This window comes from Sander lucioperca, chromosome 11 (genome assembly GCF_008315115.2).
Source record: "Sander lucioperca isolate FBNREF2018 chromosome 11, SLUC_FBN_1.2, whole genome shotgun sequence".
Taxonomy (NCBI): Eukaryota; Metazoa; Chordata; class Actinopteri; order Perciformes; family Percidae; genus Sander; species Sander lucioperca.
Genome location: NC_050183.1, coordinates 37,234,179 through 37,255,651, shown reverse-complemented (window position 1 = coordinate 37,255,651; position 21,473 = coordinate 37,234,179). Strand labels below are relative to the sequence as shown.

General features: G+C 37.8%; 4 protein-coding genes across 4 annotated transcripts; all 4 read right to left on the bottom strand.

Moving 5' to 3' along the window:
• Nucleotides 1-970: 970 nt before the first annotated feature.
• LOC116063295 (serine protease 57-like) lies at nt 971-3,603 on the bottom strand. Its single transcript, XM_031318204.2, has 5 exons — nt 3,481-3,603; nt 3,229-3,382; nt 2,596-2,725; nt 2,202-2,456; nt 971-1,646 (listed from the first exon to the last, which is right to left on the bottom strand). Exons 1-5 carry the CDS (start codon nt 3,521-3,523, stop codon nt 1,494-1,496), a joined length of 735 nt encoding a protein of 244 aa, XP_031174064.1. The 5' UTR covers nt 3,524-3,603; the 3' UTR covers nt 971-1,493.
• A 6,044-nt stretch (nt 3,604-9,647) lies between these two features.
• Nucleotides 9,648-11,378, bottom strand: LOC116063467 (duodenase-1-like). The gene is made up of 5 exons (XM_031318458.2): nt 11,230-11,378; nt 10,994-11,141; nt 10,746-10,884; nt 10,152-10,394; nt 9,648-10,045 (listed from the first exon to the last, which is right to left on the bottom strand). Exons 1-5 carry the CDS (start codon nt 11,285-11,287, stop codon nt 9,893-9,895), a joined length of 741 nt encoding a protein of 246 aa, XP_031174318.1. The 5' UTR covers nt 11,288-11,378; the 3' UTR covers nt 9,648-9,892.
• Nucleotides 11,379-14,720: 3,342 nt separating this feature from the next.
• Nucleotides 14,721-16,383, bottom strand: LOC116063469 (duodenase-1-like). The gene is made up of 5 exons (XM_031318460.2): nt 16,239-16,383; nt 16,002-16,149; nt 15,754-15,892; nt 15,175-15,402; nt 14,721-15,068 (listed from the first exon to the last, which is right to left on the bottom strand). Exons 1-5 carry the CDS (start codon nt 16,294-16,296, stop codon nt 14,916-14,918), a joined length of 726 nt encoding a protein of 241 aa, XP_031174320.1. The 5' UTR covers nt 16,297-16,383; the 3' UTR covers nt 14,721-14,915.
• A 3,364-nt stretch (nt 16,384-19,747) lies between these two features.
• Nucleotides 19,748-21,243, bottom strand: LOC116063468 (duodenase-1-like). Its single transcript, XM_031318459.2, has 5 exons — nt 21,120-21,243; nt 20,884-21,031; nt 20,636-20,774; nt 20,196-20,423; nt 19,748-20,089 (listed from the first exon to the last, which is right to left on the bottom strand). The coding sequence occupies exons 1-5, from the start codon at nt 21,175-21,177 to the stop codon at nt 19,937-19,939; spliced, it is 726 nt and encodes a 241-aa protein (XP_031174319.1). The 5' UTR covers nt 21,178-21,243; the 3' UTR covers nt 19,748-19,936.
• Nucleotides 21,244-21,473: the final 230 nt, after the last annotated feature.

Here is a 21,473-nt window from a genome sequence, read left to right as displayed (position 1 = left end):
TATTAAAGTTATTATGTTTCCAAGTCACTCTTTCCCTAATATTTAAATGTCACTGTTAGGCCTATGGCAACATTTTGCATCTTAAGTTTCATAAACTCAGCTAACACAACACTAAAGAGATAGATTTATAGACATTTTACCTCTTACTGCAGCATAGGAAATTACATGTGATCTCTAAAAGAAAATGAAACGCACGCCTTTCCATCTTTGTGAAATATTTCGGTCAAATTCCAAACTAAAACATTAGGATGCACTAACTATTTGCATTTTTCCAATCTGCAAGTACAGTTGCAAATAGATTTTGAAATATTAACTGAATGCAAATCAGTACCAGGTTCATCATGAATCTAAAGTGCCATTGGACAGCTCGCCTAGCATTCAGGGTTAGTGAATATGGGCAAATAATTGGGAATATCAGATGGGCACGTGCCATCTGCCTTTACTGTATTCATATTTTGTCCCAACTGACACCTTACAGAAAACAGTGTATTTCAATGCACCACGATCACCTGAACCTATATTATCATTATGTTAAGTTACTAATTACATTATAAAGTTGCATATTCCGGTTGCAGTTTACAAGTTGCGCATAGTCTATATGAACAACGTTCCACTTCCAGGATTGTTCAGGTGCTGCAGGAAATTCCGCCGGATGCATGTCTTTTCGCTGATGTCCGTATACTACCGCTTTCTTTGAGTTGGAATTTTAAACTCCGGTGGATTTATGAGGACTATGGTTAACTGCTCCTCAGATCTCTGCAGGGTAAATCCAGACAGCTAGCTAGACTATCTGTCCAATCTGAGAGTTTTCTCTCGCACGACAAAAACAACTTTTCAACCTACACGTTCCACCAAAACAAGTTCTTTCCCGGGGCTATTATGCAGCATCTCTGTGCGGAGCTTATTACCGCCCATGATGATTGTGATTGGTTTAAAGAAATGCTAATAAACCAGAGCAGACTTGTAGTTCAACTGAATGCCAAGCCTGTTCAGCTGTCCAACCAGCGTTATTGTTAATCAAATGAAACTATTACATTTATGCTGCAAGAATGAAGCTACCTACTAAATATGCAAACTCAAACAAAACATTGACAAATAAAATATTTTTTCTCCAAAGCTGTAATGATAGAATACATGGTTTTATGGTGGTGTCACTGTTTGACCCATTGTTTAATACAGTAAAAGTGAGTGCATAGGAATTTGCCTTACTTTTTCATTTCATTATTACATTCAACTCAGTGTACTTTAGAATGAAAAGTTGTGTTTGTTTCGAAGAGTTTTGTCTGACCTATTCCAATGCAAACTGTATAACGAAAACAAAAAATGACAAGTGGTGGTGACAAAAACATAATTTATCACCTCATCTGAACAAACACAGCATAAGCAGATATTAAACAACATTACACCACATGTTTGTATATCACAAAGAGCCTTGTCTTGAAAATTACATCCTAATCAAGCATACTGACACATTACCATTTCATCTAATTTGCCTAATAGTTGTTCAACACGCTTGTAATCCATTCTCTGAAGGATGATACGCGTGTGTAGACATCAGGGGTCCTGGGGTTTCCGCATTGCCGGCCGGAGAAGGAGACGACGCCTGCAGCAGCTCCGTCACACACCAACGGACCACCTGAATCCCCCTTTAACAGAAAAGATCAGACACTTAACAGAGGGTGTACTTTGTCTTCTCTGAGGTCTAAGCCATTTCCCCCCCATCTTTGGTTAGCCTGGTCTCCTTGTGTAATAATGCTTGTATAACCTCAACCCTGTTTTGCACAATCAAGTTATAGACATCATTTCTTTCTTTCTTTCTGGATGGCCTACAATAGTCAGAGGACTTCGTTGAAACGGCGGATTTATCTGCTTCTAAACAAAAACAAAATAAGTCTCTACACACTATTGATCTGGAGATATTAAATCAGACATTAAGTACGCGTTTCTCCTGTCGCAGGTGTAGAGTTTAAATAGCCTGTGTGACATTTCTTTCTGTGCTCAGTAGTAGTTGTTTACTGCACACCTAAAATTACGGTGGCATCATTTTTGCAACAGGAAAAAAAAGATCTTTCAATTGACAAAATAATCTCAGGTTTTTAAGAAGATGTTTAGTGTCTCTCCAACATTATACACACTAAAGACAACTCCTTCAAAGGTTAGTATGAGTGCCTGATCCATGTCTTGCCAGTGTATTCTCTTACCGAGCAGAAGCCTTGAAAGCTGCGGGCCCCAACGCCACAAACCATAGTCCTGGTGATAGGAACCGTACTCCATCTCCTGCGACATGTTTTCTGTTGCAGGGTTGTTACGTTGACTTCCTGAAGCCTGATTGGTAAGGTGCCGTTATCAGCTACATCCCCCCAGCCAGCTGTGATGCACCGACTAGATGTTTTCAGCCTGCTTGTTGTCAGAGGAATCAGCTGCACTGCTTCAGTCAGTTGGGCACTACGGTCAAGCTGAGACAAGCAGATTAATGGAAGAAAAATACAGAAAAATGTTAACTGTGTTAGAACATCACATTTCGTTCAAACTAGAAACAGTAATGAAGAGATTTCTTAAAATCTGACAGTGTAGTAAGCAACAATCCACCCTTACCTTCAGGAGCATGATGTCATTTGCATGTCCATCATAGTTGGGATGTGGAATGGATCTGATTGCACTGAACTCCTGCTTTGTAGGCTCATTAGCGGTCAGGGAATCAGCTCCAAGTACCACTGTGTATGGTCTAGAAATCACAATTGAATGATGACTGGACATTAGATAAGATTTTAAGGCTGCTAACAATCTCCCTTGACATAATTTTCCACATTGGTCTCTGGGTCTGTATAGAGAAAACATTGTGACCACTTTCAAAGCATAATTTAATAAGTTTTTCCTATTTCCTATCTACAAATCAGTGCTTTCTATTCATTTCTGTACAGTGCAACAATCACCTTGCAGAGACTTGTACGGTACTTCAAAGTGAACATTTTACTGCAGTCATTTTTTGTCAAAGAGAGCATCCCTGGACCCTGACTGTACCAAGAAAAAACGTTTTTAAAAATGGTTCTGCTTGTGACTTTAGTAGAAATAAAATAAAAAAATGCAATGTTTACTGTGATGCATTAGCAAATTTGGCAAACTGGAAACCTTCCTGCACGTTGATTTTCATACAGAATTGACATGTAATGAAACAAGCAGCGGCAATGAAAATAGGACAAGGATATTAGTTCGCTTTTGAATTCTTACATGGGTATCTTACAATGTGCTGCTGTGAGCACAAAGTCCTGTCTCACCAGGGCTCCCCCACAGTTGTGGCTTCCTCGGACTTTCAGCGAGGCCATGTAGGGACGTGATTGGGGGACAGAATCTCTGCCTCCGACAATACGAGAACCATCGGCTCCTGAAGCACAAAACCAGTCATTATTTGCTAATGTTCATCCAATTTATTTTTCGGTTTGTAGTAAATGCAGATGTATATGTCTTGTATAGATAGCTTACCATTTAGGACAAAGAACAGCAGTAGTATGTAGCTGGTTGCCATGGCCTCTGGTCAAATCCTCACCCTCAACGTATGGTTTTATAATTCTTAGAGAAGATAGGTCTTGCTTATTTTGTGGTCTTTGTTGCTTCAGTGTGTTTGCCAACATGCTGTTGAGCTTCTTGAGAAGTTGTTGGTGGGGTAACAAAAAGATGTTGTTTCAGATTTTCAAAACAGGGTTTCATTATTGATGCAAGAAACCGTTGCTGTTGTAACAGCTATACTGAGGCCCAAAATGCTCTGAGGGCTCAAACTAACATGTGTCTCACACACAAATCATGTCTAATGATCGACCCAAAGTTAGACATATAGCAAAGGTAAACGTTTTGATAAATGGTAGTTAAAATCTGTATTGTCTAAAAAAAAAAAAACAAGTTGCCATTATGTGTTTATGTGGGGGGGATTGTTATAAGGTTGTGGTTTAATCCTCAATGTTAGTGCTTAGATTTCAATCTTGCAAAAGTAGAGTCATGTCCCCTTTTCATCAGTTTACATCATGTTTGTGTCAATAAAGAGTCCTCTTAAGAAAGAATGTGGTTTTGGGTAATGCAGACAGAATTCTGCTCTAACATGCAACTGAGTTTCTCAGCTGTGTGGGATTGAACGTATCATTTTCCAAATACACAGGTAAAACTGTATTAAATGTTTAAACAAGTCTTTGCCATTTTTAGATTTCAATAACACTGTTAAGTTTAATGAACAACGGACAAAGAGCATTTGCATCATTTTATTAGCTTAAATACCATTTTGTATCTCTTGATGGAGAATGTTACCATAGGAAACAAAATACAGGATTTAAAATGAGGTTTTGTTTTTACACAAAATGGGCGTATTCAGTCAACTTTAGAGGAATTTAAGGAGGAGATAACACAGACGCAACACTACGGCTCTTTATTGTGGATGTACTTGACACACAGCCCACATTTCTTTGAATTGTGACAAACTAGCTGAACCACAGTAACCACAGTTTCCAACCTAAGTTATGAGTGTAGATGTTCAACTAAGACACCAAACTCCAACATGTCACTCATAATATTACTGGTATTAGATCATTTAAAACTTTACATTTTGCCTGAATAAACACAATGCAAGATCTGTGTTTTCACATGTTCACGTCTTTGAGTGAAGTATCATGAAAATGAATCTCATGCACTGGGGATACTGCAGGCCAGAGACGTACGCACACAGTGGCTGAAGTGTCTGACTTTGACCTTTTTTTCAGCTGAACTGGCCTCTGGATAAAATAAATACATTTTATAACTGGTACAATACCATTTACAACTTTCCCTTTTGTCTGAAAGAACACAATGCAGTGTCTTCTTCTTAATTGATTCTCATTCATCATTACCCGTCAGCTGAGGTTGCATGGATTTATTCTAAGGAGACATTGAGCTATATTCATGGACAGACTGGGACCAAAAATCAGCCCTGGCATAAGATCACAAATAATATCCGTCCTTGCGCTCCCCTGAATATGTATACCAACTCCTACGCCTTAAAACTACTAACGCCATGTAATGAGTAAGCAAGAATTAGTGAGAGTTGACATGTTAAATACTTCAAAAAAGTGCCATCTACTAATATAAACAAATACAGCTGTGTAAATGTCTTAACTTCATTTCTGTATACGGTCCATGAGCACCTACCTAATAAATAAGGAACAGAACAAGAATAGACTACTGCAAGCTGATTCACTGTATGTTGATGAATGATGATTCTAAATAACCCATAAAAAAGGTCTTTATGTTAAGCCACTTATGTTATAGCCTATTCTTGTTCAGACTGATCTCATGAAGTGGCGTATGTATGACACGCCAATTCGTATGCCGTTTTGGCGTGTTATCAAGACGCATACTCGCTTTTTAAGCGTGTTTATCAACGCCGTTTGGCCTCCATTGACTTACATTACCTTGCGACAGCATGTGAATTTATGCTGTAGCGAGTAGTATGAAAGGGCAAAAATCCGCGTAGGGAGGTTGGTCGGGGTGGTGGATGGGTCAAACACAGGACTTTGACCCTGGAGACCAGGGATCGGGTCCCGCGTTTCATGTTTCTTTCGTGTCCCGTTTCCTAAAGTCAACCGTCGCTTTCTTCTTTTACTAAATCCAACCCCGTTCTTCTTTTCCTAAACCCAACCGTTTTTTCTTTTCCTAAACCAAACCCGTCCAATTTATACGGCGCACAAAATGCGTACAGATAACAGGCCACTTGGCTTTAGAAAGTGGCGTGTATGGTTACGTCCGCTGTATACAGCATAGACATACACACGGATGGCTCAAAATGTATACAGATAACACGCCACTTTACTAAAGTGGGTGTCACAGCTGGTGCGAAGGCAGGCAAGGTAGGACCCAAATGCAGTTTAAAGAGTTTTATTTAAAGATAAGCAAAAACTTACTGGAGCAATAATCCAATACATCAGGGAAATCCACGACAGGGAATGCAGAAACAAAACAGAACGCACAGCAAAGAAGACGAGACAATCCGACAAGAGACAAGGGAAAACAGAGAGGCTAAATACACAAGGTAATGAGGGAACGAGAGGCAGGTGACACAACAGGTGGAACAAATCAAAAAAGGCGGGAAACAAACAAAGACAGGAAGAAAGCTAGACAAGACAAGGGAGACAAGACAGACTACAAAATAAAACAGGAAACCAAGCAAAACAGAGAAACAAGACTACACAATAAAACAGAACAAAATACCAAAACCCTGACAGTGGGTGTGTATGTTTACGCAAAGTCATGATGCTATATATAGCATCAGAAACAAGACAACATGACATCATGACTTTCGTATATATATATATATATATATATATATATATATATATATATATTTATCATTTCACGACTGAAGAGGCCCTGTGCTTTATTTTGAAGAGGTCTATCATGACTTTTTGTCTGCCAATGCAGATAGAAAAGCTACAATTCTGTGAATGAAGAATGATGTGCAACGTTTATCTAGGCTACTTTAAGGACACAAATGCACAAGCACAAGCGTATGGTTTGATGAACCTTAAAGCGTAACTCTCGCCAAAATGCAACCTAGGGTCTTTTTTTGAATGTACCCAAGTCAAACTTTCGTTTAAAAGCATATTTAGGACGGAATTGCCACTTTTAAGATTTACCGTATTTTCATTTTTCGGTCAAATGGCCTTTTGAATGGGAGTGCTAGGGGCACTTTTATGCTAGCCTCAAAATAGCTATTTCTAAAACACTAAGAAGGCTCGACACAACATGAAACTTTGCTTGAAGTATCGCCAGGGGCTCTACACCATAACGAAAGAATTGAGAACATTGTTTGTGTACCCAGAGTTTACTAAAAAGAAAGGTTTTGAGCAACTCACGTTAGCAGTTGTTGTTTACGCTATCTGCCATTTTCCCAGTCCAAAATAGGCGATCTCCAAATGCGAATGAACATGACTCCATAGGAGGAAATGTCATTCTTATATGAGGCTCCTTTTTCAACTACAAGGTCAATATTGTGTTTCACTAACGACAAAATAACGAATTATCCGTGCATTTATATGGAACTAAGCTTTTGGAGCTTTCCATCTTTACTCTCCCTCGACTATTTTTGACTGGCTCGATAGACGGCGACCGGAAGAACAACAGCTACAGTGAGTTGCTCAAAACCTTTCTTTTTAGTAAACTGTGTACACAAACAATGTTGTCAATTCTTTCGTTAAGGTGTAGAGCCTCTGGCGATACTTCGAGCAAAGTTTCATGTTGTGTCGAGCCTTCTTAGTGTTTTAAAAATAGCTATTTTGAGGCTAGCATAAAAGTGCCCCTAGCACTCCCATTCAAAAGGCCATTTGACCGAAAAATGAAAATACGGTAAATCTTAAAAGTGGCGATTCCGTCCAAAATATGCTTTTAAACGAAAGTTTGACTCAGGTACATTCACAAAAAGACCCTAGGTTGCATTTTGGCGAGAGTTACACTTTAAGGTGGTGTTTTGCTTATTATTAAGATGTAGGCTACTTTGTTGAATGAAAGGTAGGCTAATATAGCCTAATAATAATAAAATGGTGATAACATCATCAGTCAAGACTCAGATCCGCTACACATAAATACGTGATTCTTACTGTGATTATCAAAATAATGTTTTCATAATAATACAACGGATCATCATCATATTTTAATAAAAAACTTGTACTTAGCCGGGAAGATATAAAAGAACTAACTTAAAGGTCAATTGATTCTTGTTAACTATAGCTCCGCCCTTTTGTAACACTGACGTTATGGCTTTTGTAGGTTAGGTAACTAGCCTAGCCTACACCCACGCACTTAGCCAAACTAAAGCAATCATACAGTATAGCATGCCTACTTCTTTTATTGTGGTAGTGTTATCATCAACAGTTGGTTTTCAGTTTTATCAAGGGGCAACGTGTTTTAAGGGGAGTTCTGCTTACCTCAGGTTCTACCCTCACTCCCTCATCTCTGTCCCTCTCCTCCTGATTCTCCTCCTCACTGTGCATGCCACTGCCGTCGACACCAACACCGACACCGACACAGACACCACCACCATCATCAGCCACTGGAGCTGATGAAGGTCCTGCTACTGCCGAAAACATGTCTGTCAATTTGACACATTTGGCAGCGTCTGCCTGAAGGACCTGTTTCTTTTTCTCACACAGCTTCTCTGCACCTCCTTTGCGTTTCTTTTCCATGATCTCTATCACTATTCTAGCCTGGCAGATGCACACTGAAACTGCATGCAGGCAGAAATCCCAGAGGGTGCTGTTTAGAGATATGATTGCGTGTGTCAATTAAAAAAACAATGGGTGGGCGATCTACGACTACCACTTTTATGGGCTGTTTCATGGGCCAGACAAAAAAAAAATAAAATAAAAAAAATAAAAAATAAAAAAAAAGTGTCGGCCCACTGGGAATGTGCCCGGTTTGTCAGATTGCCAGTCCACCCTTGGCTATATAATAAGTTAAATCATAGCTTATGATTAAGCCATCTCACCCCTTCAGCTTGTACAAAACGCAGCTGCTCGGCTTTATCACATACTAAAAGACGTGATCATATCAGCTCTGTTTTAGCCTCTCTTTGCTGGTTGCCATGCAGTTTTAGAATTTATTTTAAGATTTTACTGAACACGGACGCACGGCTCAAGACTCATGGTGGCTGGACTTCTGCGGCCCAGGCCCCTAACTTCTAGAGATCCCTGCTGAGGGTCTGAGAATTGCAGAATCAGTGACATCTTTTAAATCGCATTCTGAAAAAAAATTATTTAAAAAAGGCCCTTTACTAACTTAACCGCATTGTTTTATTTTGAACATTTCTTATTTGTTTATTATTTGAGTTTTTTTAAATCTTATATTATCATTGGATATTTTATTATTTTGGTTTCTGTAATATTAAAAAAAATGTAATTTCTGTTTTACTTATGTCTTACCATATAATGTCTTACCATATTTTAAAATAAAAGTACTTTTTCCACGCCAAGATGGGTGGATTGTTCATTTAACATAAGTCCTCTGGGAGTCCCGAGTTGGAATAGGTTGTTCTTATTTTTTTTAATCGTTTTTAACTGTTCTTTAATGTTTTATGTAAAGCACTTTGAATTGCTCTGTTGCTGAAATGTGCTATACAAATAAAGCTGCCTTGCCTTGCCTTGCCTTACCATATAATGTCGTTCATATAATATTACTGGTATTATACCATTTAAAACTTAACACAAGCCAGTTACACTAGCTCTACCACATACTACTGTACATCACACCTACTCTAAGACATTTTGTGGGTTCCTGGAAAACAGATTTTAAAAGGAATTTAAACATAATTTGTGTGTTCTAATAAAGGACAGAGAAAACCATTTGTTGAGACATTTCTTTTATTTATTTTGCCTTTCCCTTAAAGAGCAAACACTGACAGAACGGCTCAGACACACACAGCAGTAAGCATCACCGGTTTATGTACAGTAAAGGCAATGAGTCTGTTACCTTATTTGACAGAAATCGATATGCATTTGCCTGTTATTTCTGACAATTTGATGAACAAAAAAGTATATTATGCTTGAGTAAATGAAACCCCAATTAACAAAACTGGTTTTAAAATAATGATATTAATATTGAAATAAATCACGGGGAGAGTCAGACTCTCATATTCAAGTTTATGTTCTGCTTTCAACCGTTGTTTGATTTCATTTTAAATTACTCTTAAACACATTTAGAGAGGATTTTAATTGCTATTTTTATTCCCAATTCTTATCATTTTGTTGTTGGTGATTTTCCTTTGGGGCTGGCTAAAACCTACTTGGTGGGGCACCAAAAAATTCTCATTGCAGGTAAAAAACCCTGCACAACTTCCCCTCCCAAATACAATTAAAGTATGTTGAAGCAAAGCTTTGTGTAAGATTTAACAATCATTTTGTTTTAGAACCTTGTTGATCCAGGTAAGACTCTTTGAGATATCTGTGTAGACGTTGGGAGTATCACAGTCTTTATTTTTGTAGAAAGATGCGACACCAACAGCAGTCCCGTCGCACACCAGGGGACCACCCAAATCACCCTGTGAGCAGGAAATATCTTTAGTTGTTCATTCAAGAGGATGTAAGATGTTGATACATTTTTGGAATAGAAACCACCTTTTTTTAATAAACAGACAGAAAACATACCTTACACAATCCTTTGTCTGCACAGATAACATTGACAGGAAGATTAGACCATTCCTTCTTACAGACGTCCCGGTTGATGATAGACACATCCACCACCCTCAGCTCATCAACTATTCTCTGCTCAAGTTTATTAGTTTCAGTATTACCCCATCCTGCTACACTGCACTTTTCATTGTTGTTTATTTCAGAAGTTGGAAGTTGAATTGGTTGTCCTTTATAGAACGTGTTATCCTTCCCACCCACCTGGAGACACACACAATCAAAAAAGTAAAAATGAAGACTTTACTTAAACAATTGCTAGAAATCAGAGCTGATGAATCATTTAAATGAAGGTTATTGTTAGCAGTGTTACAGTATATGCACTGGTTGCGATAGTGCTGTGATTTTTTGTTTAGGCTCAAATGACATAATTTGCCATTTTGCATTTCAGGGACATTTTCATTTGATACAGTTTCACTGACCCTTTTTTACATTTACCCAGACCAGAAATGTTTCAAGTGTTCAAATCTATCGTACCAACCTAACGACCACATGCAAATCATTTGTAAAAATACACTACTCGTCAACTACTTGGTTGAATGAATATATACTTACTTTGAGGAGCAAGATGTCATTCTCTCGTATGTTACTGTTATAGGATGGGTGTTGGCAGATCTTTTCAATGTATTTCACTGTTTTCTCAACCCGGCTGAGATCGTGGGTGCCAAGTACAACCTTTGTTTTTCCTTTTTTCCTGAAAAAGTAACAATTGGGAGGTTGTTATTGGATTTTCTCAAGTTGTGCCAACAGTAAACAACATCAAATGAAAAAAAATGAATGCTGGAAGAGGAAATGTAACTCACACATCACAGTGCGCAGCAGTGACCACAAAGTTATTACTGACAAGGAATCCTCCACATACATGCTGACCATTTTCGTTCTGCACCGAGGCCATATACAGCATCGACTTCTCTGGGGCTTTTTTCCCATCTATGATTGCACTCCCAAGTTCTAAAACCATAAGAAAATGAAAAGGAGTTAAAATGAGTAAATATCACGTTTGCAGGATGAAGACAAGTAGTCAGATTGTGCATCTTACCGTTTCGTCCAAGAAATGCCAGAACATGAAAAAGCAGAAACTTGTAACGGCCGTGCATAATGGCGACAGGACGACCAACCTGTTGTATTGAGGCTGTCAAGTCTATTCTCTTTATACAGCAGAGTTTGATCTGCACAAGTTGATATCCATCTACTTTATCTTGACTTCCAGCCACATCCTATATGGGCGATGCTATTTTGCAATTTTGCACAGCACATGTATCATGATTAGTACTGTGAACTCAGTCCTACAGTTCCTACTTTTCTTTCATGTCATTCCCCATTCAATTTTGTATTTACAATAAATGTTATATTAACACATTCAATAGGGCTGCTGCTCACCGAGCAGTCCTCTCTCTTTCGTCCTCCCAGGATGTGGCATCTACATCCAGCTTGAACCAGGGAACATTGATGGAACAAAATCAGACTGCAGGGCTTTCAGAACTAAATCTATTAATCAAGGGTGACCTGCGTTGAGCTTGAGCCCTTGGACAGACTGAACACAGGGGATGTGTCCCCATCACCAATATCTTTAATAAATCTATTCCTAACATTATTTCTGTGTCAGTGCAGCCATGTCTTGGTATGGGTAAGACAGTGTCTTGCTCAGTTTTTGCAGCTTTGTTTCTAATGGTATAGCCAAACCAAATTTGACATGGTTAACACGCTAACATGCTGTAAAGATGAGCTATAAGTCATTATTAAGACCAATGGGTTGTTCAAATTTGCTAACATTTTTACACTCCCCTTCATTTAATATGACACACCACAGAAGAGTTGAGCCATTATTATTATGATGATGATGATGATTATTGTTATTATTATTATTATTGTTATTATTATTATTATTATTATTATTATTATTATTAGTAGTAGTAGTAGTAGTAGTAGTAGTAGTAGTGGTAGTAGTAGTAGTATTAGTATTATTATTCTTTCTTAAAATATAAATGCAACTCGAGTGGTCTGATGTGATTATTACAAAAGGAAAAGAAAGATGGTGTTTGAAATAAACTTTTATTTTGAATTGTCGTCGCACTGACAGAGCAATCTGAGACACCACAAAACCTCCATAGTACAATAAATGTATGCTAAAGCAAAACTTTGTTAAAGATTTTTTAAATGTAATATCTGTTTTACTGAAATTGCCTGATTTGATTTGCCTAAGTCCTGAAATCCAGGGAAGGGTTAAACTCAAGATCAAGTGGACTTGGTTAAAGGTGCCCCGAAGTCGTTTCGTGAGACTTTTTTTTAGGGAAACACAGTCATTTAAAGCAACACTAACTTTTCCCTTTTCGGTCCCCCTACAGGTTGTCTCATTGGAACTAGCGGCTGTAGTTCCAATGAGACAACCTGTAGGGGGACCGAAGAGGGAAAAGTTACATAGTGTTGCTTTAGCCTCTGTGGAGTCAAAGGAGGAGCGGGGGGGTTCCTCTATTCAGTCAGAACTGAAGAAGTCTCTCGGATAGATGAGAGACCAACCTCTTAAACTCAAATTAATGAACATCTGCCAACACAAGCCAGTTACAGTAGCTCTAGTACATACTACTTACTGTACATCACACTTACCCTTAGACATTCTGTGGATAAGTTCCTGGAAAACCATTTTTAAAAGGGACTAATTCATATTGAGATGATTATTTATTTATTTTGCCTTTCAGTTAAAGAGCAAACACTGACAGAGCCACTCAGACACAACTTACCCTCCCAGATGAAATTAGAGTATGCTGAAGCAAAGCTCTGTGATTGTTAATTAAACAAATTAGTTCACGTTCCCCTTTTCATCGCTTTACATCACTGTTGTGTTGAAAAAGAGGGTTCTCAAGAAAGAATGTGGTTTTGGGTAATGCAGACAGAATAATTCTGCTCAAACATGCAACTGAGTTTCTCAGCTGTGTGGGATTGAATGAATCATTTTCAAATTCACCGGTAAAACTGTGTTTAAAAAACGTTGTTGCCATTTTTAGATTTTAATAACACGGTTGAGCTCAACTGAACATGATAAAAAATAATCTTTGCATTTGTTTTATTAACTTAAATATAATTTTGTATCTCTTGATGGAGAACGTTACCACAGGAAACAAAATAATACAGGATTTAAAATGAGGTTTTGTTTTATACGGAATGGCTGTATTTAGTCAACTTTATTTAGAGGAATTTAAGAAGGGGTTAGTACAGACACACCACTAAGGCTCTTCAGTAGTAGTAGTAGATAAATTTATTGTCCCCGTGGGGCAGTTGGGTTTGCGGCACAGTCGCAAGACACTTCATGACAGGTCATCAGATATATGACACAAACAAATAGTCCATACATCAGACACCGACAGACATAACATGAAGAACATACATCACACACTACAATACACTATACACCCTTGGGTATGACCAGGCCAGCTGGACATCTAGCTTATTTTGACTGGTTTAAGGCTTTTATGGCTTGTGGTACAAAAGAGAATATAGCTCTGTTCTTGGTCAGAAGGGGATGGGGAGTGGGGATGTACTTGGCACACAGCCCACATTTCTTTGAATTGTGAATTTGTGACAAACTAGCTGAACCACAGTATGTGAGTGTATATGTTCACCAAGGACACCAAACTCCAACATGTCTTATCATATAATGTCGCTCATCTAATATTACTGGTATTATACCACTTAAAACTTTTCCTTTTGCCTGAATGAACACAATGCAAGATCTTCTTTGTCATAATGTAGGTCATTTTCTGTACAGGACTGTTTCATTCTTAATTGATTCTCATTTATCATTACCCTTCAGCTGAGCTTAACTTTATTCTAAGGAGACATTGAGCTATATAATACATTAAATAATGATGAGGTCATGGTTATGACTTAAAGAGTAAAATAGTTGTAATAGCTTTGTTTCTTTTCCAATTAGGTTAATTAACACATTCTTTTTTTATTCATGTTATCAACCATCAACACACTGCTTCTGTAGTGACCTGCCTTTCTGTAATAAAGCCTCTTAAATTCAAATGGATGAACATCTGCCAACACTAGCCAGTTACACTAGCTCTACCACATACTACTGTACATCACACCTACTCTAAGACATTTTGTGGGTTCCTGGGAAACAGATTTTAAAAGGAATTTAAACATAATTTGTGTGTTCTAATAAAGGACAGAGAAAACCATTTGTTGAGACATTTCTTTTATTTATTTTGCCTTTCCGTTAAAGCGCAAACACTGACAGAACGGCTCAGACACACACAGCAGTAAGCATCACCGGTTTATGTACAGTAAAGGCAATGAGTCTGTTACCTTATTTGACAGAAATCGATATGCATTTGCCTGTTATTTCTGACAATTTGATGAACAAAAATGTATATTATGCTTGAGTAAATGAAACCCCAATTAACAAAACTGGTTTTAAAATAATGATATTAATATTGAAATAAATCACGGGGAGAGTCAGACTCTCATATTCAAGTTTATGTTCTGCTTTCAACCGTTGTTTGATTTCATTTTAAATTACTCTTAAACACATTTAGAGAGGATTTGAATTGCTATTTTTATTCCCAATTCTTATCATTTTGTTGTTGGTGATTTTCCTTTGGGGCTGGCTAAAACCTACTTGGTGGGGCACCAAAAAATTCTCATGCAGGTAAAAAACCCTGCACAACTTCCCCTCCCAAATACAATTAAAGTATGCTGAAGCAAAGCTTTGTGTAAGATTTAACAATCATTTTGTTTTAGAACCTTGTTGATCCAGGTAAGACTCTTTGAGATATCTGTGTAGACGTTGGGAGTATCACAGTCTTTATTTTTGTAGAAAGATGCGACACCAACAGCAGTCCCGTCGCACACCAGGGGACCACCCAAATCACCCTGTGAGCAGGAAATATCTTTAGTTGTTCATTCAAGAGGATGTAAGATGTTGATACATTTTTGGAATAGAAACCACCTTTTTTTAATAAACAGACAGAAAACATACCTTACACAATCCTTTGCCTGCACAGATAACATTGACAGGAAGATTAGACCATTCCTTCTTACAGACGTCCCGGTTGATGATAGACACATCCACCACCCTCAGCTCACCAACTATATTACATTCAGTATTACCCCATCCTGCTACACTGCACTTTTCGTTGATGTTTATTTCAGAAGTTGGAAGTTGAATTGGTTGTCCTTTATAGAACGTGTTATCCATCCCACCAACCTGGAGACACACACAATCAAAAAAGTAAAAATGAAGACTTTACTTAAACAATTGCTAGAAATCAGAGCTGATGAATCATTTAAATGAAGGTTATTGTTAGCAGTGTTACAGTTTATGCACTGGTTGCGATAGTGCTGTGATTTTTTGTTTAGGCTCAAATGACATAATTTGCCATTTTGCATTTCAGGGACATTTTCATTTGATACAGTTTCACTGACCCTTTTTTACATTTACCCAGACCAGAAATGTTTCAAGTGTTCAAATCTATCGTACCAACCTAACGACCACATGCAAATCATTTGTAAAAATACACTACTCGTCAACTACTTGGTTGAATGAATATATACTTACTTTGAGGAGCAAGATGTCATTCTCTCGTATGTTACTGTTATAGGATGGGTGTTGGCAGATCTTTTCAATGTATTTCACTGTTTTCTCAACCCGGCTGAGATCGTGGGTGCCAAGTACAACCTTTGTTTTTCCTTTTTTCCTGAAAAAGTAACAATTGGGAGGTTGTTATTGGATTTTCTCAAGTTGTGCCAACAGTAAACAACATCAAATGAAAAAAAATGAATGCTGGAAGAGGAAATGTAACTCACACATCACAGTGCGCAGCAGTGACCACAAAGTTATTACTGACAAGGAATCCTCCACATACATGCTGACCATTTTCGTTCTGCACCGAGGCCATATACAGCATCGACTTCTCTGGGGCTTTTTTCCCATCTATGATTGCACTCCCAAGTTCTAAAACCATAAGCAAAATGAAAAGGAGTTAAAATGAGTAAATATCACGTTTGCAGGATGAAGACAAGTAGTCAGATTGTGCATCTTACCGTTTCGTCCAAGAAATGCCAGAACATGAAAAAGCAGAAACTTGTAACGGCCGTGCATAATGGCGACAGGACGACCAACCTGTTGTATTGAGGCTGTCAAGTCTATTCTCTTTATACAGCAGAGTTTGATCTTCACAAGTTGATATCCATCTACTTTATCTTGACTTCCAGCCACATCCTATATGGGCGATGCTATTTTGCAATTTTGCACAGCACATGTATCATGATTAGTACTGTGAACTCAGTCCTACAGTTCCTACTTTTCTTTCATGTCATTCCCCATTCAATTTTGTATTTACAATAAATGTTATATTAACACATTCAATAGGGCTGCTGCTCACCGAGCAGTCCTCTCTCTTTCGTCCTCCCAGGATGTGGCATCTACATCCAGCTTGAACCAGGGAACATTGATGGAACAAAATCAGACTGCAGGGCTTTCAGAACTAAATCTATTAATCAAGGGTGACCTGCGTTGAGCTTGAGCCCTTGGACAGACTGAACACAGGGGATGTGTCCCCATCACCAATATCTTTAATAAATCTATTCCTAACATTATTTCTGTGTCAGTGCAGCCATGTCTTGGTATGGGTAAGACAGTGTCTTGCTCAGTTTTTGCAGCTTTGTTTCTAATGGTATAGCCAAACCAAATTTGACATGGTTAACACGCTAACATGCTGTAAAGATGAGCTATAAGTCATTATTAAGACCAATGGGTTGTTCAAATTTGCTAACATTTTTACACTCCCCTTCATTTAATATGACACACCACAGAAGAGTTGAGCCATTATTATTATGATGATGATGATGATTATTATTATCATTATTATTATTGTTATTATTATTATTACTATTATTATTATTATTATTATTATTATTAGTAGTAGTAGTAGTAGTAGTAGTGGTAGTAGTAGTAGTATTAGTATTATTATTCTTTCTTAAAATATAAATGCAACTCGAGTGGTCTGATGTGATTATTACAAAAGGAAAAGAAAGATGGTGTTTGAAATAAACTTTTATTTTGAATTGTCGTCGCACTGACAGAGCAATCTGAGACACCACAAAACCTCCATAGTACAATAAATGTATGCTAAAGCAAAACTTTGTTAAAGATTTTTTAAATGTAATATCTGTTTTACTGAAATTGCCTGATTTGATTTGCCTAAGTCCTGAAATCCAGGGAAGGGTTAAACTCAAGATCAAGTGGACTTGGTTAAAGGTGCCCCGAAGTCGTTTCGTGAGACTTTTTTTTAGGGAAACACAGTCATTTAAAGCAACACTAACTTTTCCCTCTTCGGTCCCCCTACAGGTTGTCTCATTGGAACTACAGCCGCTAGTTCCAATGAGACAACCTGTAGGGGGACCGAAGAGGGAAAAGTTACATAGTGTTGCTTTAGCCTCTGTGGAGTCAAAGGAGGAGCGGGGGGGAGGGGGGGGGGGTTCCTCTATTCAGTCAGAACTGAAGAAGTCTCTCGGATAGATGAGAGACCAACCTCTTAAACTCAAATTAATGAACATCTGCCAACACAAGCCAGTTACAGTAGCTCTAGTACATACTACTTACTGTACATCACACTTACCCTTAGACATTCTGTGGATAAGTTCCTGGAAAACCATTTTTAAAAGGGACTAATTCATATTGAGATGATTATTTATTTATTTTGCCTTTCAGTTAAAGAGCAAACACTGACAGAGCCACTCAGACACAACTTACCCTCCCAGATGAAATTAGAGTATGCTGAAGCAAAGCTCTGTGATTGTTAATTAAACAAATTATTTCACGTTCCCCTTTTCATCGCTTTACATCACTGTTGTGTTGAAAAAGAGGGTTCTCAAGAAAGAATGTGGTTTTGGGAAATGCAGACAGAATAATTCTGCTCAAACATGCAACTGAGTTTCTCAGCTGTGTGGGATTGAATGAATCATTTTCAAATTCACCGGTAAAACTGTGTTTAAAAAACGTTGTTGCCATTTTTAGATTTTAATAACACGGTTGAGCTCAACTGAACATGATAAAAAATAATCTTTGCATTTGTTTTATTAACTTAAATATAATTTTGTATCTCTTGATGGAGAACGTTACCACAGGAAACAAAATAATACAGGATTTAAAATGAGGTTTTGTTTTATACGGAATGGCTGTATTTAGTCAACTTTATTTAGAGGAATTTAAGAAGGGGTTAGTACAGACACACCACTAAGGCTCTTCAGTAGTAGTAGTAGATAAATTTATTGTCCCCGTGGGGCAGTTGGGTTTGCGGCACAGTCGCAAGACACTTCATGACAGGTCATCAGATATATGACACAAACAAATAGTCCATACATCAGACACCGACAGACATAACATGAAGAACATACATCACACACTACAATACACTATACACCCTTGGGTATGACCAGGCCAGCTGGACATCTAGCTTATTTTGACTGGTTTAAGGCTTTTATGGCTTGTGGTACAAAAGAGAATATAGCTCTGTTCTTGGTCAGAAGGGGATGGGGAGTGGGGATGTACTTGGCACACAGCCCTCATTTCTATGAATTGTGAATTTGTGACAAACTAGCTGAACCACAGTATGTGAGTGTATATGTTCACCAAGGACACCAAACTCCAACATGTCTTATCATATAATGTCGCTCATCTAATATTACTGGTATTATACCACTTAAAACTTTTCCTTTTGCCTGAATGAACACAATGCAAGATCTTCTTTGTCATAATGTAGGTCATTTTCTGTACAGGACTGTTTCATTCTTAATTGATTCTCATTTATCATTACCCTTCAGCTGAGCTTAACTTTATTCTAAGGAGACATTGAGCTATATAATACATTAAATAATGATGAGGTCATGGTTATGACTTAAAGAGTAAAATAGTTGTAATAGCTTTGTTTCTTTTCCAATTAGGTTAATTAACACATTCTTTTTTTATTCATGTTATCAACCATCAACACACTGCTTCTGTAGTGACCTGCCTTTCTGTAATAAAGCCTCTTAAACTCAAATGGATGAACATCTGCCAACACAAGCCAGTTACACTAGCTCTACCACATACTACTGTACATCACACCTACTCTAAGACATTTTGTGGGTTCCTGGGAAACAGATTTTAAAAGGAATTTAAACATAATTTGTGTGTTCTAATAAAGGACAGAGAACACCATTTGTTGAGACATTTCTTTTATTTATTTTGCCTTTCCGTTAAAGCGCAAACACTGACAGAACGGCTCAGACACACACAGCAGTAAGCATCACCGGTTTATGTACAGTAAAGGCAATGAGTCTGTTACCTTATTTGACAGAAATCGATATGCATTTGCCTGTTATTTCTGACAATTTGATGAACAAAAATGTATATTATGCTTGAGTAAATGAAACCCCAATTAACAAAACTGGTTTTAAAATAATGATATTAATATTGAAATAAATCACGGGGAGAGTCAGACTCTCATATTCAAGTTTATGTTCTGCTTTCAACCGTTGTTTGATTTCATTTTAAATTACTCTTAAACACATTTAGAGAGGATTTGAATTGCTATTTTTATTCCCAATTCTTATCATTTTGTTGTTGGTGATTTTCCTTTGGGGCTGGCTAAAACCTACTTGGTGGGGCACCAAAAAATTCTCATGCAGGTAAAAAACCCTGCACAACTTCCCCTCCCAAATACAATTAAAGTATGCTGAAGCAAAGCTTTGTGTAAGATTTAACAATCATTTTGTTTTAGAACCTTGTTGATCCAGGTAAGACTCTTTGAGATATCTGTGTAGACGTTGGGAGTATCACAGTCTTTATTTTTGTAGAAAGATGCGACACCAACAGCAGTCCCGTCGCACACCAGGGGACCACCCAAATCACCCTGTGAGCAGGAAATATCTTTAGTTGTTCATTCAAGAGGATGTAAGATGTTGATACATTTTTGGAATAGAAACCACCTTTTTTTAATAAACAGACAAAAAACATACCTTACACAATCCTTTGTCTGCACAGATAACATTGACAGGAAGATCAGACCATTCCTTCTTACAGACGTCCCGGTTGATGATAGACACATCCACCACCCTCAGCTCACCAACTATATTACATTCAGTATTACCCCATCCTGCTACACTGCACTTTTCGTTGATGTTTATTTCAGAAGTTGGAAGTTGAATTGGTTGTACTTTATAGTAGCCGTTATCCTTCCCACCCACCTGGAGACACACACAATCAAAAAAGTAAAAATGAAGACTTTACTTAAACAATTGCTAGAAATCAGAGCTGATGAATCATTTAAATGAAGGTTATTGTTAGCAGTGTTACAGTTTATGCACTGGTTGCGATAGTGCTGTGATGTTTTGTTTAGGCTCAAATGACATAATTTGCCATTTTGCATTTATACTTGGTTGAATGAATATATACTTACTTTGAGGAGCAAGATGTCATTCTCTCGTGTGTTACTGTTATAGGATGGGTGTTGGCAGATCTTTTCAATGTATTTCACTATTTTCTCAACCCGGCTGAGATCGTGGGTGCCAAGTACAACCTTTGTTTTTCCTATTTTCCTGAAAAAGTAACAATTGGGAGGTTGTTATTGGATTTTCTCAAGTTGTGCCAACAGTAAACAACATCAAATGAAAAAAAACGAATGCTGGAAGAGGAAATGTAACTCACACATCACAGTGCGCAGCAGTGACCACAAAGTTATTACTGACAAGGAATCCTCCACATACATGCTGACCATTTTCGTTCTGCACCGAGGCCATATACAGCATTGAGTTCTCCGGAGCTTTTTTCCCATCTGTGATTGCACTCCCAAGTTCTAAAACCATAAGAACATGAAAAGGAGTTAAAATGAGTAAATATCACGTTTGCAGGATGAAGACAAGTAGTCAGATTGTGCATCTTACCGTTTCGTCCGAGAAATGCCAGAACATGAAAAAGCAGAAACTTGTAACGGCCGTGCATAATGGCGACAGGACGACCAACCTGTTGTATTGAGGCTGTCAAGTCTATTCTCTTTATACAGCAGAGTTTGATCTTCACAAGTTGATATCCTACTACTGTATCTTGACTTCCAGCCACATCCTATATGGGCGATGCTATTTTGCAATTTTGCACAGCACATGTATCATGATTAGTACTGTGAACTCAGTCCTACAGTTCCTACTTTTCTTTCATGTCATTCCCCATTCAATTTTGTATTTACAATAAATGTTATATTAACACATTCAATAGGGCTGCTGCTCACCGAGCAGTCCTCT

Coding starts and splice junctions, on each gene's coding strand:
- LOC116063467 (XM_031318458.2), bottom strand. CDS start 11,287: ATGCACGGCCGTTACAAGTTTCTGCTTTTTCATGTTCTGGCATTTCTT. Junction 10,395..10,745: donor ATGACATCTTGCTCCTCAAA/GTAAGTATATAT, acceptor GTGTGTCTCCAG/GTGGGTGGGAAGGATAACAC. Junction 10,046..10,151: donor CAGACAAAGGATTGTGTAAG/GTATGTTTTCTG, acceptor TCCTGCTCACAG/GGTGATTTGGGTGGTCCCCT.
- LOC116063295 (XM_031318204.2), bottom strand. CDS start 3,523: ATGGCAACCAGCTACATACTACTGCTGTTCTTTGTCCTAAATG. Junction 3,383..3,480: donor GCTGTTCTTTGTCCTAAATG/GTAAGCTATCTA, acceptor TTTGTGCTTCAG/GAGCCGATGGTTCTCGTATT. Junction 1,647..2,201: donor GCTTTCAAGGCTTCTGCTCG/GTAAGAGAATAC, acceptor TTTCTGTTAAAG/GGGGATTCAGGTGGTCCGTT.
- LOC116063468 (XM_031318459.2), bottom strand. CDS start 21,177: ATGCACGGCCGTTACAAGTTTCTGCTTTTTCATGTTCTGGCATTTCTC. Junction 21,032..21,119: donor GGCATTTCTCGGACGAAACG/GTAAGATGCACA, acceptor TTATGGTTTTAG/AACTTGGGAGTGCAATCACA. Junction 20,090..20,195: donor CAGACAAAGGATTGTGTAAG/GTATGTTTTTTG, acceptor TCCTGCTCACAG/GGTGATTTGGGTGGTCCCCT.
- LOC116063469 (XM_031318460.2), bottom strand. CDS start 16,296: ATGCACGGCCGTTACAAGTTTCTGCTTTTTCATGTTCTGGCATTTCTT. Junction 16,150..16,238: donor GGCATTTCTTGGACGAAACG/GTAAGATGCACA, acceptor TTATGGTTTTAG/AACTTGGGAGTGCAATCATA. Junction 15,069..15,174: donor CAGGCAAAGGATTGTGTAAG/GTATGTTTTCTG, acceptor TCCTGCTCACAG/GGTGATTTGGGTGGTCCCCT.